We start from the raw sequence: 16,837 nt of genomic DNA on the forward strand, positions 1-16,837 counted from the left end.
CTCTTACCACCCGGTTCATTCAGGGGAGAATAAAGTCACCTGAAACAGGTCCTACCGACTGAATGGACCCTAGACCTGTTAGTCTGCAACGATCTGTGGAGGTTATGGGCCAAACCAACCGTAGCTCTTTTCGCAACTTCGAGAAATCACCGACTTCCCCTCTTCTTCTCTCTGGTCCCGGACCCTCAGGCATGGGCGATGGATGCCATGCTCCTGGACTGGACAGGCCTGGATCATCCCATTGGGATGATCAGGGAGGTAATCAACAAGTTGTCGACGCATCAGAACACCCCCATGACCTAATCTCTCCCTTTTGGCCAAACAAGGAGTTGTTTCCAGATCTGATTCGGCTGTCGGTGGATTATCCAAGACTCCTTCCACAAAAATGGTCGCTGCTCAGACAACCCCACTTCCTCATCAGAGCAAAAGGTTTTTTGCAACAGGCTGCAAAAGCAATTGCTAGGTCCAGGCGAATGTCTTGTACAAAGCTCTACAAGTCTAAATGGGCATCTTCAGAAGATGGTGCAGCCACCATAACATCTCTTCTTCTGAGACAGCTATAAGTCAAATAGCCGACTTTTTGTTATTTCTGAAGTCCGTCAGGAAATTATCGGCCTCTACTATCAAAAGGAGTAGGTCAATGCTCAGTTCAGTATTTAAACATAGAGGAATGGATCTGTCCTCTAACCAGGACATCGCCAACCTAATCAAATCTTTTGAGAAGACAAAACAAGAAAGTTCTTCCTGCGTCTTTTGGAGTTTGGACATTGTACTGAAATGGCTCTCAGGTCCACCCTTCGAACCAGTCCAATCTGTCTCACTCAGGAACCTCACCAAGAAGACATCCTAGTGGCACTGGCTACCACCAAATGCATTAGTGAGCTGCAGGCAGTAGACGAGAGTAGGGTTTGCGCAAGGGACTCAGTCTGCTCTTTGTCTCTTGGGTTTCTTGCTAAAAACAAGGACCAGTCAAAGCCCTGGCCTCGTTCTTTCATCATCAAGAACCTTATGGATATCTTAGGACCAGAGGAAAAACAGAGGCTCCTTTGTCCAGTGAAGGCTCTCAGGTATTACCTTCACAGGAGGGAGAAGATTAGAGGACCGTTGAGCAACCTCTGGTGCTGTGTAAGAAGCCCTGTTCATCCTCTTTCAAAAAATGCCATTTCCTTTTTTCTGAGAGAGTTGATATCTGATGCTTACTCCCAGATCCAAGAGGATGCTTTTCCTTTAGTTAAGGTTAGGGCTCACTAAATTAAGGCAGTTGCAACTTCCCCAGCATTTAGACATAATATGTCTCTCTACGATCCTGCAGTCAACATTCTGAAGATGCAACTTTATCTTCACCTCACACTCTAGGATGTAGAGACTGTGTTTGAAAACTGTAACACTTTAGGACCTTTATCTGTGGCTGGCGTGGTGTTGGGAGAGAAAGCATAGGGAACTCCCTGTTCCTTTGCTATCCATTCTCCTTGACTTAAGGTTTTAAGTCTTATGGGAAGCCTGTGGGTACATGGTACTTAGAGTACCCACCAGTTTTCTTTTTTAATGGTTTGGGTTGTGGTTTTAATTTTGTGTTGTAGGTGATTAGTGTTGTTCTTTTGTATTCTGGTCCACGCTTAGGGCAAGGGCATCTTTTAAACTTTGTTAGCATAAAGTGTACTTCTTCCGCTGCAAAGTTCCTACTAATGTGGGGGTGACCCTTGGCTTCACTGCCACACCCACTACAAGTTGAGAGAAGCGCTGACCAGAGGCAGTACCTACCTGCAGCAGCTCTCTCAGCAGGTAAGGAAACAACAAACATTTATTCAGTGCTAGCAATCTTTCTATTTCAAATTAACTACTTACTTAATGCTTTGGAGTAGAATATGTCCATGTTTTCCCACCTCCTAGGAAGCGGAATCAGCTCTGTAATTAGTGGGTAAGTTACTCATATAAAAATGACATTTTTATGATAAAATAAAGTTTGTTCCGACACAATATACAAACCTTCAGTCCTTTACATTAGGAATTACTTTCAGTGCAGGCTGGAAATGGCCATTGAACTTTCAAACAAGGTGGTTAGGCAGTTAACCACTGTCCAGGAGGCAGGAATACTGCCTGCCAGATGTAAACATTCCAATTTGCTTTCGGCCGTCGTAGAAAGTGGACGTTGTTCTTCGCTCGACTGCCCTTCAGCTTTTTGGTGGGAAATTTCCTTACTTTTTTGAGAATGAATGTTGATAAACCTAAACCCTCCTATCCCCATCGTGTGTGTCCTGGGGTAGGAGGCAAAAGATGTAATACCTTTTGTTCTAGCATCAACATGGACCCACACGCCCTTTGCCCAACTTGCAGGGGACGTGTGTGTTTGCGCGACGCTCCTTGTAGCGAGTGTTGTTCCTGGTCTCCCGAGCAATGGAAGAGGTTCAAAGGGAGGAGACACTACCGTCAGAAGCCTGCCAAGGAATTGTCCGAGGGTAACACGCCCCCGACGACTCCAGTGGTGACTAATGTACCGTGATTGTTTCTCCCGCCCTGCGAACTTCCGCTGCTTGCTCCCTCTCCCTCAGGTGAGGACTCCCCTCCCCTTCCTCATTGTTTCATCAGATGTGGAAGGGTGGTAGGGGGGGCGGTTGATCGGGACATCCTCTTAGGGGTCTCTTCTCGTGCTGGGGGCAAAATTTTTCCCCCGGAATGAGCAGAGACTTCCCAGTTTAACCCGACTGTTTCCTCAGGTTTAGGGGTGGAAGCTACGGACCAGGTATCAGACTTATCCTTGGCCTGGTTACACCTGGGTCTACCTGGCGTTCCGTCACTGGAGGGCCTGGTGTCCCATCTGTCTGGCGCTCCAGTAACAACCCACTCGCCTGCCGCTACCACCACCACAACTGTCACCATGTCTGCGTTTGTGAAGCTGCCTGTGTTGGTGGCTTCACACCTGGACACCCAGGTTTCGGCTGCTCCTGCTTCTCACCATCCTGTGCTGCTGCCCCCTGGGTTCCTGGCCACTCTCTCACGACCTGGGTCTTCCTATATGGTGACATCGTAGATGCCGTATATGACTTTGCCTGCCCCTGTTGCTGACCCTGGACCGTTCATGACTATGGTTCCGGCTCCTCGCTTCCCTGTCTCGTGGCCCAGCTTGACTGCTGACATGCCTCCCGTGCCTTCGACCCTGGCTCGGCCCGGCCCGGCCTGGCTGCTCGTGCGCCACCCGTGCCTTCATCCCTGGCTCCTCCTCCACACATTCCTGGCTGCCACACTGATGTTCCTGCCCTGGTAACTGCTGGCCCGAGCACCGCCTAAGCTGCCCAGGTTGCGCCTGCTGCTGTGGCCCCCCTGGTTACTCCTGACTCATTGGCTGCTCCTGCATGGTTTGGGGACCTGACTTCGATCCTGAGGAAGATGGGGAAGAAGAAGTCAAAGAAGATATCGAGGAGTGTGTCGTCTTCATCTTCGTCTTTGTCTGCCACCTCTTCTTCCTCTTCTCCTTCTGAGGCTACCCAGCCAAAGAAGAAGCAGCCTGCCTCTCCCCCCCATAAGAAGTCTTGCACCAAGACCTCCAAGGGACTGCCTCCTTCCACAGGGAAGGCAGTGGAATCTCTCGCTGGCTCTTCTTGATCCACAGATCAGGGAACCGCTGCTCTGGCCCCCAGGTCAGTCGCATCGGGAGCTAAGGGCGTGCAGACCACGGTCTGCACTCCCCCTGCTGCACCGAAGAAACCTGCTTATAAGGCCAGCGGGTCCATGTCAAACACTCACGCGCGAGTAAGTACCCGGGTTTCCAAGGAGACCCAGGTACCCCAATCTGGTACGGGAGAAACCTCTCTCCGTACAGACCTGGGCATGGGTCGAGAGAAAGTCCGGGCATGCAGGTGCCCCGGCTCTTCCTGCTGGTACTTCTACAAGTGCCAAGCCAGGTTCCCGGGAAGGTGCTTCGGTCCCTTGGGTCTGGACACCTGGAGAAGCAGAGAAGAGGTCTCCTCGAGAGGTTACAGCCTCGAAGAAGACTGGGGCGCGTCTAGAGAACAGCGCAAGCTCGAGCCAGCCAGCCGTGCACTTGACTCCTCGCAGTCCCTGGCCATGTCCATGCAGCCAGCCTGGCTAGGGGGAGGCGAGCGCGCCGCTCGACTCGCGCAAGCCGCTCCGCTCTCCTCGGAAGACTGCTTCAACCAGGCGTAAGCACTCTCCTCGACCCAGGCTGCCGTCACCACCACGGGTTGGTGATCGCTCCCGGCCCGCTGCCCCTGTTGGTTCTCCCAGCAGGGACAGTTGGAGTGCCCGATCCTCCTCGCCTGTCCCCTCTACCTCCTGAGCTCCTTCCAAGGGGGGTGAGTCGGACAGGAAGAACTCTGGCGAGTTGTCTCCCCAGAGTTCTACCTCGAGGGCGTATGTACCTGGCTCGGTCCTCGGCTCGACTAGGTCTTATGCCTGCGTGGTGCAGGAAGGATCACGGGGGTCTGCCGAGGTTCTCCCTCCTGCAGGGAGAGTAGATAGGGAGGACCACACCCTGGAAGGACTTGGGTGTCCTCTCCCCCAGGATGCAGACACCCCTGAGATACAGAGGACGTTTGCTGAGGTTATTGCGCTGATTCGTCAGCACAACGACCTCGGGGAAGGGACCACAGCCTCATCTGTGGATCGTCCATTGCGCCTTGAATCCTACTGGGGACCCAAGAAGGAACCCAAGGCTTTGATGGGGCTGCCATGGTCCACACTTGCTGAAGGGGTCCTCGATCAGGTGAATGGTCTTGTGTCTGGGCAAGACAATCGCTTAGATTGAACCGCTCGGACAAGCTTCTTCCCCCTGCTCTGCCTCGCCAGAAGCGCTTGTGTGCACCATCGGAGAGGGCATTGCCACCTAAACTGGTTGACCTGGACCTGGTTCGTCTGGATCCGGGTCTTACGTTGCAGCAACTTAGTGCAGAGAGCATCACCCTCTCTCTGCAAGAAGCCGCAACCCTGGAAGCCACCGCCATGGCAGCCTTCCAGGCAGTCTCCTGGCTCGATCTGTGGTCCTTCACAGTATCCAAGGTGGCTGCTCTCAGGCGCCTATCGTACTCCAGGAGGACTCGCCGGAGACTATGCCAGTCTGGAGGTAGGGCCATCTCTTACCTCGCCCACCAGACGGCAAACCTGTGGGCTAACCTGGTCCTGAAGTGAAGAGACGTCGTTCTCTCTCGCTTCTCCAGGTCTGTAGGACCCGAGTCGGCAGTGACCCTGCAGAATGGACCATTGCTGGGTTCCACCTCTCTCTTCCCTAGGGAGTTGGTGGACGCTGTGGTGGATAAGCCCCGGGCCGATGACAGCAACCAGCTTGTCCACCAGGCAGTGGGCAAGACCTCCAGGTCTTCGCGTTCCACTGCGGCCAGGCCCTCGGGCCAGGCGGGCACTTCCTCAGCCCCTAAAAAGTCCCAGTCTTCGAAGGGGTCTTGTGGAAACACCCAGCCTTCTTCTTCCTCGAGAAGGGGGGGTTCCTCCCGTTCCTTTCAGCCCACTTTCCAATCTGGTAAAGGGGACAAAGGGAAGAAGAAGGGGAAACACTAGGGGCGCGTTCCCCCCCAAATGCTGCCGAAGGTGGGAGGGTGCCTGTCGAGCCATTGGGCAACATGGCAGCAACAAGGAGCCGAGACCTGGATAGTGGATGTCCTTCAGGAGGGATATCTACTACCTTCCGAGTCTCGGCCTCCCCTCACCTACTCTCCGGTCCATCTCCGCACATACGTCCAAGGAGCTCTTAAGTACACTGCGCTACAGCAAGAAGTGCAAGCCATGCTGAGCAAGGGTGCTGTGGAAGTCGTGCTAGACCAGTCTCCATGCTTTTACAGCCGTATCTTTCTCGTAGAGAAAGCCACAGGGTGATGGAGACCAGTCATAGACCTCTCTCCCCTGAACCAATTCGTTCGCCAGACTCGGTTCACGATGGAAACAGCGCGATCCGTGCTTGCTTCCATCAGGGAGAACGGCTTCATGCTTACAGTGGACTTGAAGGATGCGTATTTTCAAATACCCATTCATCCGTCCTCTCGCAAGTGCTTCCACTTTATCCTCGGGGAGACGGTCTTCCAATTCAGGGCACTGCTTCGGGCCCTCAACTGCTCCCCAGGTATTCACAAGAGTCTTCTCTCGTGTCAGCTTGGGCCCACTCGCACGGGATACGTCTATTGAGGTATCTCGACGACTGGCTCGTCCTGGCGAGCTGCTAGAGGACAGGGGTCGACTCCTCGAGTTTTGCCGCAATCTTGGGATCTTGATGAACCTTGAGAAGTCAGATCTCACCCCCAAGGAGAGGATAAATTACCTGGGCATGCTGATAGACTAGGTAGCAGCGAAAGTCTTTCCCTCGGACCCTCGTATCAGCAGGTTCAGGCAAGCAGCATAGCTGTTCCTGTCACAACAGGAGCAGCCAGCCCGGCAATGGCAAGTCGTCATCGGTCACCTGTCATCGCTGGAGAAGCTAGTACCTCAGGGACGTCTTCACCTGCAGTCTCTACAATGGAGGCTAAAGGAGTATTGGTCCCAGTCCCAAGACCTCCAGTCCTTCCTCATTCCTCTTTCTGAGGAGGTGAGAGAGGACCTTCGCTGGTGGATGGACAACAGGAACCTCTTGATAGGATTATCCCTGCATACTCCCCCTCCGGACACGCTGCTGTTCTCAGACGCATCGACCGAGGGATGGGGCGCACACCTGGAGGAGTTGCTGACTTCGGGAGTGTGACGACAAGCACCTTCACATCAACATCCTGGAACTCAAGGCATCCTTCCTGGCTCTCCAAGAGTTCTGGGATCGAGTGATGGGACACTCCGTGGTACTGATGAGCGACAATACCACGGTAGTGGCATACGTCAACAAGCAGGGGGCCTAGTGTCCCTCCTGCTCCACCAGTTGACAATGCAGGTGCACGAGTGGCCGCGGGGCTCACTCGCAGAGCTGTCAGCCAGGTACATTCCAGGCAAGAGGAATGTCGCAGCAGACAAGCTCAGCTGCCAGAATCAAGTGAAAGGGACCGAATGGTCCTTCACTCAGAAGTGATGGAAAGGCTATTCGACCTGTGGGGCGTCCAGTCATCGACCTGCTCGCCACCCGGCACAGCAGATAACTCCAGGTCTTCTGCTTGGTCGTGCCGGACCCATGGGCCGCTGCGAAGGACGCGTTCCCACACCCATGGGACAACCTCGACGTTTATGCCTTTCCTCCATTCTGCCTGATTCGCCAAGTGATGACCACTCCGAATCTGAGAATGATTCTGGTGGTGGCCGTTTGGTATCCTGACCTGCTAGCTCTCCTCTCCGAGGCGCCGAGAGAGATCCCCCACTGGCCCAACCTGCTGTGTCAACCCCATGTAGAGTGGTGCCACCAGGCAGTGCAGTCCCTGTGTCTTCACGGCTGGAGGTTATCCACCATCTGCAAGCAAGAGGCTTTTTGAGTCACAGCAACAGACGATCCTCCTGGAGTGGTATACCAAGGAAAGTGGTTGGTGTCATCGACGGGGTATCTCTCCAGTCGGAGCTACTATTCAGCAGGTCACGGACTTCCTCGTCTTCCTTCACCGAGAGGAGTTACTCTCCGTTTCAGCTGTAAAAGGCTACCGTGCCACACTCGGCCTAGTCTTGCGGCTGAAAGGAGTAGACATCTCCTCCTTCGAGATTTCCCTACTGATGAGAAGCTTCGAAAGGTCCTGCCCACCCAGGGATCTCAGGCCCCCTGCGTGGGATGTGACCCTCGTTCTAAGGAGCCTGATTCGTGCACCGTATGAGCCTTTATGAGAGTCGTCAGACAGGGATCTGACCCTCAAGCCCGTCTTCCTGCCGGCCCTGGCATCAGCAAAGAGAGTTGGTGAACTACACGGACTTTCCTTCGATGTTAAACACTTGAGGGGATGGGAATCAGTTACGCTCGATTTCGTCCTGGATTTCGTAGTGAAGACTCAGAATCCTTCGGTTCCTGATGCACGGTTCGAGTCCTTCACAATCTCCTCCCTAGAGGACTTTGTAGGTAATGAACCAGACGAGATGCTACTGTGTCCTGTTAGAGTGCTGCGGCGCTATCTGAAGAGGACTCGACGTCTCCGGCCTGAGTGTCGACAACTCTTCGTTAGTACTGGCTTGACCAAGAAAGTAGTGTCCAAGAGCACCATCTCCTTCTGGCTTCATGAGATGATAGGAGAGCGTATTCTGCTGCAGGAGAAGACGACACCGGTAGGCTTCGTCCAAGAGCTCACAAAGTCCGCAGCATTGGTCCGTCCCTCGCATTCCGGAAGAACATGTTGGTTGTGCAGGTGCTGAAGGCAGGTGTGTGGTTCCAACAGACCCTCCTCTAACAGGACAGGTTGCATCTCGCCTAAGATGTATGGTTGTGATTGGGAGAATGAATGTGGAGTGACTGGCCTCTCTTCTTTCTCCCCATCCTGGCTCTCTTCCCACGGCAGGGAGCGGACGTGCTGTTACATGCTGGATCTGGCGATTGATGCAGGTAAGCACCCAACGGGAGCTCCCGTTCTATTTTCCGTTCAGGTTGACAGAAGCAACCCCACTCCTTCCCCTTGCAAGCTGGGGAAGGAGACCATGACTATAAGACAAACCCAATGCTTCTGATTGCCTTAATGTCATCCGACTCCAAGTTCTTCCTAGCCTGCTTTGCATGAACTGACAATTCCTCTTTCATGCAGAGGGACCCAGAAGTCTGACAACTGATACCGCGTTTCTTACAACCCTATCATTTCGTCAGAGGTGTTTTCCCTTCCTTGCTCTATCGACCAGGAAGGGAAAACAAGCTGGTGAACTCCAGTCAGTTCAGGAGACTCACTCAGATTCCTCCCTCCAAACAGTGAGTCTTCCTAATGTAAAGGACTGAGGGTTTGTATATTGTGTCGGAACAATTCACAATTTTTAAAAGTAAATTGTATTTTTCCTAACTATACGGTCCTTTACATTTTATGCCCACCTCATGCCACCCCTCAATCTGATACCTGGGCCGAAAGGCAAATTGGAATGTTTACATCCAGGCAGGTGGTACTCCTGCCTCCTGGATGGTAGTTAACTGCCTAACCGCCTTGTTTGAAAGTTCAACAGCTGTTTCCAGCCTGCGCTGAAAGTAATTCCTAATGTAAAGGACCTCGGGTTTGCATAGTTGGGAAAAATACAATTTACTTTTAAAAATTGTGATTTTATATATACTTACCAAGTAATTACCTGATCGGAGCCCACCCTCCTCCCCTCGCATCGACATTAGAGCATGAAACGAATTGAGCTCTCTGCTAAGTTGTTCCTCTAAGCCCTGGATAGTGGACGGAGCCTTGTCACCTACACACAAATGATAGAAGCACCACAGCGCGAATTTTTAATTTTTAAGCTACCGTGGTTGGGAACCAATAGCTATGTAATTACTTGGTAAGTATATATAAAACTATTTTATCATAAAAATGTCATTTTTATGTATATAATGACCATTGAACCATGGTATTTTGTTAATTTCATTGCTTCAAACTGAAAAATGGTAGTCACTGCTGTCATGAAGCAGTCAAATAGAATAAAAAACAGTTTTCAATTACATAACATACTTGCTATATTGATTTGAGCACCAAATCCAGCCTTTCCAAATTTGAAATGGCCATTAGTAAGTGGCAGTTCTAATAATAGATTTGACTAAGTAGGTGGCATTTTGGAAAAATTATCTTCACATCATCACAGCTTTTTAGCTAAGTTTACAGTGGTTTCCTATCAAAATGTGTTAGCTGTTGTACATTATACAGGATAAGTACAGCTGTTGTACATTATATGGGATAAGTACTTTTTATAATGTTAATGTTGGTAATAAAGATCTATTAATCAGATGCAACTTGTGTGGTGTTTTTCAGATTCATTGTGCGCTTCGTCAGATTTACAGGTTATCAAGTTGAAGCATCCTAGAACTGGCACCCCAGCAGTTTATGTTTTAGATCATAATCAGACAAAAATTTTTGAAATGATATCCTTTGATGAGGGCCATAGGTAAGCCAATTTATTAAATGTGATTCATTTTGTAGTATAATACAGTGTGTAAATGAGAAAACAAGATCTACTGTATGTATGGATTTCTGATGCCCCATTGCTACATTAGATTTGAAGATCTCTACTATATGTAGAATGAGAACATATTAAAGTGTAATTGCTTTTATAGGGGATACAAACTGTTGCCTTTTATGTGGAGGATCTTCTGCACAAATGTGTGAATTTGCCATAAACTAGGAAACAAGGGTACACCATAATGGAGACATGGGGTGAGTAGTGGGAACATCCCCCACTCTACTTACATTTTCTGTTCATGTTTTCATTGGCCGACAACAAGAGCAGACATATCACTCTTCTTTCCTTTGTGTGACCATTGGACTTGGATGACTAGTTCATTACTCTCTTATTTGTACTTTTGTTTTTGTTGCTTTTGTTTTGTCTCAAGTGACTTTATTGTCTTATTTTTTTCAATGGAGACAAAACAAGAGCAACCCCAGGGGTGGGGGGGGCCTTGATGTACTGTGTGGTCACTTCATGTCTCCCACCTTGGTAGATCCACTTGAGCATTTTCCTTTTTACTGTATATGGGAAAAATTGTATTCTCTCTTCCCTTTGTGAGGAATATGCTAATTAGTCTTCTCGTCAGTGGGGAAAGTTTAGAAAATGTAGCAAGAAGGACAAAAGACATTTGCCAGTGCCTTCAGGGGAGTATAACCATTGGGGACACTTCTGGATCTTTCTAGATCTTGCCTTCGGCCAGCTTCCATTCCTTTACCCCTTCCTAAGAGAGTATCCTCACCACAGATGGATAATTCTCTAGTTCCAGAGAGATGCACACACATAACTGGGAAGCTGATATTTCTGGGCGGAAGATCTGTTCCAGTCATGGTCCTTAGACAGTACCTTCCATTGAAGGAGTGAGTCTCCATGTCGAAGACAAAGGCTTGAATCCTCATGGGAGGAAATTGCAATTTTTACGACAATGTATTTTACCAAGATATACAAACCTGAAGTCTTTTATCATGATCCCACCTCTAATCATTGTGTCCCTGTTGCTGAAGGGAAGGTGTAGGTCCCCCACCTGTCACCCACTTGCTGCTAGTTAACTACTTGTTACCAAGATCAGACCAGGTTTGCATATTAAAGAATAAAAAATAATTTTGTTATTTCATGAATTTTCAGGCTGCAAATTTTGCTCTCCCTTGTCATATTTTCTTTGTGGGCTGGGCCTGGCATGTAAGGGGCACTAAATTGCTCTGTCATGGCATTTTCATAAAAGATTGAATAAGTTGGGATTATAATTGTAGTTGCATTGCCAGGGTTTGTTCAGGCATTGTTGTCAGTCTCTCTGATGAAATACTATTCTCTAGTGTTATTTTTTTAATAAATATACTTTGTTAATATTTTTTAAATCACATGTAACCTTTTATCAACTATTCTTATGATATGGTGGAAGAAACTGATATAACACTGGTCACGAGAAATGTTTCACACTTACTAGCTAATTAGCTTGTGATAAAAGTTCATAAATTTGTAACCTGACTGCATTGCTTTATGCAACTCGGTAATTTATAATTATACCACCTATATAAAACTAATTTAGTTGAAGTGGTACTCTGTACAGGTACTATGAAATTTATTTTATTACTTTTTACTTCAGATCATGGTTTATTGGCTCAAAAGTGATGTCTGATGGCAGGCTATATCTAATTTCTCCCATTGATGTTACGTACCTAACTCTTCCTTATTTAATCACGGTATGTAAGACTTAAAACATATGGTTTTATCATTCAGTTATAACTTTGTCTTTCCAAGACAGTGTTTTGTGCAAATGGAACATATTTGATTTAAATATACCATTAGTTTTGTCTCAAAATGTCTCAGGTACATTAAAATTCTAAGATGAGTAATTTATTTAGCTTACAGTATAGTATTTTTAGTTTCAGACTTATCACCCATTTGTAATCTTTAGTCTGGGGTGAATTTCTTAACCAGAGCCTATGCTTGCCTGGCACAATTATTACTTAGGTAAGAATATTGATTCTATCTATTGAATTATTTGTAATTTGCAGATTTGAGGTCATTGGTGGTGTCGTCTTAATTTCAAGGTTATCCATGTTTTGAGGTGTTAGCGCACTGCAGTAAGCAAAGCAATCAGCTAAACATTATTGATTTCAGCCTGAAAGAAGCATTAAAGTTTTTCATCTATGAGACATTTTCAATTCGAGGTTATTATGTTTTAGTTTCTTTTAGTTTTGTGCAATTGAAATTACTGTAATGCATTATCTAACCTTTATCACCTGTTCCAGGCTGAAAAAAATGTTCCAGTTGATCATCTGTTAGAAGATACAGACTACCCAGATATTAAGCATCTGGCATCTTTAGCAAAAACTAGAGATTTTTCACATGTTGCAGATCAGAAAGGTAATTTATAGGGTAACTGAGATTATAAGTAGAATCACTGTAGGTGAGATCTTTTCTTTCTGGAGCACATGAAGATAAAGTTTCGTGGAGTCTATGTACAGGCAGTCCTTGAGTTACATCGGGGGTTCCATTCCTACGCTGTGCTGTAACTCAGAACGTCAGAAGGAAAATGTATAAATATGAGAAATAGAGTGATGAAAGCCTTACCTTTAATCCTCTGGGTATATTATACAATATTTTACTTGCATTCTGATTGGTGTGCATCCAAAAACCTCCAAATTTTGACTTTGTATTGTAGCTGTACTGCATACTTCTACTGTTCCATCACAGTGTAAGATGACAGTGTAACCTCAGAGCACCTGCTGTAACCCGGAACCGAATTTTTATGAATATATTTGAAAAGCAATGTAAACTTGGAACGGCGCAACCTGAGTCTGACATAACCTATAGGTACTTATCATGGGAACTGATCTTTACTGCATTTTTGTACTATAAAATCATGAGGGTACAAAACCTCTGCTCACAACTTTCAGCTCTTCTACTTCAGGCATAAGAAAATTTGTATTTGAATTAGGAACATTTATACTTGCTAATGTAGGTTAAAACCTGCTTGATTTACAGAGTAACATGTTATGCAGTACAATAGTAATCTTCATAAAATATACATTTTAAATTTATTTTAAGAAAATAAATACATTTTTTGAGGCCATCCTTCCAACCTAAGAGGCTATTGTTGACTAAAGATAAAACAAATCCATCGACAACAAAATACCGTACGTAATCATGTAATGTTCAACCCCCCCCCTTTTTTTCCCCTCAAAAATCATGATTTTAGATTACACCACGTGTAATGTTTGAGTCAAGATTTTGGCAAGTATCATCCAGGCTAGGCTAAGTTCTTGTAGGCCTAGGCTATTTTTGGAATCACTGCAATAAGTTATGCTGTCCTTAGGCCTAGTTAGCCTAAAATTCTCTTATTTCAAAGTTAGATTAGCATAAGATTATAAATTTGTAAGTCTATAAAATACATAAATTATCGGTACACTGTATGCTAATCTGCAAATCATCAATATTACCATTTTTCAAAGTAACTGAAAGGTCTAGCCCAACTGAAACTGACCATTTTGTAATATGGTGGAACACTAGCAGATCCAGAAAAGTTTCATGGCGGGGGGGCCCCAGTTTTCATATTACACACACACATGTATATAAACTTTTTAAGTAGAAATTATGAAATGGACAGCAATTGCCTGTTGTATCAGGATACACCAAATCCTTTACTGTTATCATTAAGATTATTGTTATTTTTTTCTCAGAATTTTATTATTTCTGTAATATATTCTTTCTCATTTATGTTATTATCTAAATCTTCAATATTATTATTTTGTGGTTGTTTTTCATGGGGGGGGGCCACATGCCCAGGTGCCCCCCCCTTTGATCCACTAGTTTGGTGGAATGCCGGACTTGTAAGATCGTTATATTCACAGAAACAAGGTATTGATCAAATTAATCAAAAGATAAAGAGAGATTATGAAATAGAGTTGAACTTCCTATGAAACTGGTGTCCTTTGTAGCACCCTATGGCTGTGGCCCCACCAAATCCGTCATGTGTGTCCCACACTGCCAAAGCGGCTTCGTCCTCCTATAAGGATGTCCATCTTCTGCATATGTGGCCTCAGTAGACAAACAAGACAGACAATTCTAAACCAATCTTCATCCACAATTTCTGGATCACATTCTGATCTTTATGTTGGCGATGTCTGGGATCCCATATTGGCTGTCTACGGTGCACAGTGCTAAATAATTCCTCCTTCATGTGGACCACTATTAGAAGACTCGTGTCCAATGTGGCTAAAAACAAAATGTTTTGATCCTTGCGCATGCAGTCCGTCAACGCACATGGCACCACCCACGCTCATGTGGGGCCACTCGTATTTGAATTATGGCAGTTGATCAAGACGTATGTAGACGCACAAAACGCCTTAGCAGTGTGGGATTCACGTAACGGATTTGGTGGGGCAGCAGCCTAATGCTGAGTGACCCAGCTCAGGCATGATTTAAATTTTGGCTTTTATCGAAGTACTCTCAACCTGGAAGTCAGGTTTTACTTTTCCTGAGTTTTAGTGCCTCAGTTAGGGCTTTTAATTAATGTGGGATCATTCATCCATTACCATTCTCAGGGATATACTTTTCTATTTCAGGATCTCCAGATTTGGGAGTCTGGCGTTACAATGAGGAATTAACATTGAACTGGCTTAGCAGTAAAGTGGAAAAGCTGTCTGTATTATTGCAAGATAAAAAGATTCCAACCTCAGCAGCCCAGAGTTTTACTTTTGTTCGTACAGCCAGTCTTGAACATACTCAAGGTTAGTAAGTAAACTGCATTCTGTTAACAGAACTAAGCACTGTATATCCTAGGGACATCATTCTTTTCTTTATATCTCTCTTCCTCACATTGCTTTCATACTTGTCCTTCCATCTGCATCGAGTACTGTACTGCCAACTGCAGTCATGTTCTGTCATACTGAACCCAAAATTCTTCCTTGCTTTTTCTCTTAATACCATGACTTATTTTTGAGTTTCAGTCCTATAATTTTATCATCATCCTTGATATTGTTACATTCCCTGTAGGGAGGCAATGTTGTCAGCACACCTCATGCGGTGCACTTGTTGGCATTACTTTAGGTTCTTGGCAGCGTCCCTTTGGCCCCCTAGCTGCAACCTCTTTCATTCCTCTTTCTGTACCTCTGTACATGTTATAGTATCTGTCTTCCATGTTACTTTCCACTCCCTCCTAACAATTGTTTCGTAGTGCAACTGCAAGGTTTTCTTCCTGTCACATTTTAAACCCTTTTACTCTTGATTTCATTTTCAGTGCTGAATAACCTCATGGGTCCCAGCGCTTGGCTTTCACCTAAATCTTATTTTTATATAAGTAACTTACCAAATAATTACATAGCCATAGTTTTAATTGCACAGTAGCCTTTTATTTAAAACTCGAGGTAGCACTTTGATAGCGTAGGTGACAAGCCCCGCCCACTCAACAGGTGATGTTAGAACAACGCAGCCAGTAACGTCGTTCTGTTTTGCCTCCTCACACGATCAACACGTGTCTGCTGCAGCTTTTTTCGCTGGTTTTTGGTTGTTTCTCACTGGATTTTGGTGAAGTGTTGTTGCTTTTGTGTAGTCTTCAAGCTTTTGTTTGCTTTTCTGAGCTTTTGTTAGCTTTTCGGATTTAGATATGTCTGATTCGAGTGCTTCTAGTGTTAGCTATTGCATCAAAGGATGTAAAACTAGTTTGCTTAAGGTATGTTATGATTTGCACAGTAGGTGCAGTAATTGTAGAGGGCAAGTGTGTTCTAAGGAGAATACTTGTGATGAGTGCAAGGATTGGAATGAGAGAAGGAGGAGGGTTCATGATTCTCGCCTAAGTAAGCTTGATAGGGATAGGAAGAGAAAGATGGCCTCTAGGGCTGAACGTAGGGCTTCAGTTAGCCTAGATTCTTCCCCTAAGCCTAAGACAGATCTTAGTCCTGCTATTCCTTCTTCTCCTATTCCAAGCCCTCCTACTATCAACCCACTTCCTTGCCCAGCTCCCATGCTTCTGACCCCAATGCCATTGCCAGCCTTGAATCCAGGTTTGATAAGAAGCTAAACCTGGTAGTGCATACTGTGTCTGAGATAGAGGCCTCCCTGAAAGTCCTAATGGACTAAGTGTTCTGTGAAGTGCAAGTGGAGGATGTGGCTGCCTGTCCTGCTGGCTCTCCCAGACGAAGGTCACTGTCCTGCTCCCCTGAACCTGGGAGAAGACATACTGGAGTCCAAGGGAGTCTGGGGAGAAGACATACCGGAGGCCCAGGGGAGTCTGGTGGGGTTTGTCCACAGGTAATTGCCCCCTCAGTCAAGCCTGTTGCACAAACCCAGGTGTCAATAGACGGCTGTTAGAAAGGCCTGTCTCTAGATGTGCGTTGTTTGTCGTCAAGTTCGGATTCTGATTCCAGTTCCAGGCACCACATGCACTTGAAGAGGCATGTGGACGACGTCAGTCGCTTTTCTCTGCTGCTGGTTAAGCGGTACAAGTAGGTACTTCGCAGTCCACAGCCTTCCTGCAGCTACGCTGTGGACAAATTCCATCTTTGCTCCAGCACAACTTCCTTCTCACCCATGGGATTCACCAGAAGTATTCTCTACAGAATGCCCTTCTGCTGAGCTCCCTTCTTTGGATCTCAAGTGCTGAAAGGACCACTTCAGGCGCCCGTCTCTTCCCAAGCACCCAGTGCCAGCTCCCGAGCGCCCACCACCAACCTGTCATCACCTGTCTACTTCTCCTGAGCACCAAGCGCCCACCTTTGAACAAGATGAACCTTCTTTGGTGCCCATCAGGCAACAGTTGTCAGAAATCATGAGCGTCCTCAAGAAAGCTCCCACCTCCAAGCCTGCTCAT

The 16,837-nt window shown here is 46.7% G+C and overlaps 1 protein-coding gene across 2 annotated transcripts in view; it reads left to right on the forward strand.

Annotated features, from left to right (window-relative positions):
- Positions 1-16,837, forward strand: part of LOC136833383 (ribonuclease H2 subunit B) — a 93,678-nt gene that overhangs the window by 58,278 nt on the left and 18,563 nt on the right. For both annotated transcript variants that reach the window (XM_067095442.1, XM_067095443.1), the window contains exons 2-5: positions 9,837-9,969; positions 11,630-11,726; positions 12,279-12,393; positions 14,595-14,759. In XM_067095442.1, the coding sequence (XP_066951543.1) occupies positions 9,837-9,969; positions 11,630-11,726; positions 12,279-12,393; positions 14,595-14,759 (510 nt within the window). The remainder of the gene's footprint in view (positions 1-9,836; positions 9,970-11,629; positions 11,727-12,278; positions 12,394-14,594; positions 14,760-16,837) is intronic.

Source organism: Macrobrachium rosenbergii, chromosome 51 (genome assembly GCF_040412425.1).
Source record: "Macrobrachium rosenbergii isolate ZJJX-2024 chromosome 51, ASM4041242v1, whole genome shotgun sequence".
Lineage (NCBI taxonomy): Eukaryota > Metazoa > Arthropoda > Malacostraca > Decapoda > Palaemonidae > Macrobrachium > Macrobrachium rosenbergii.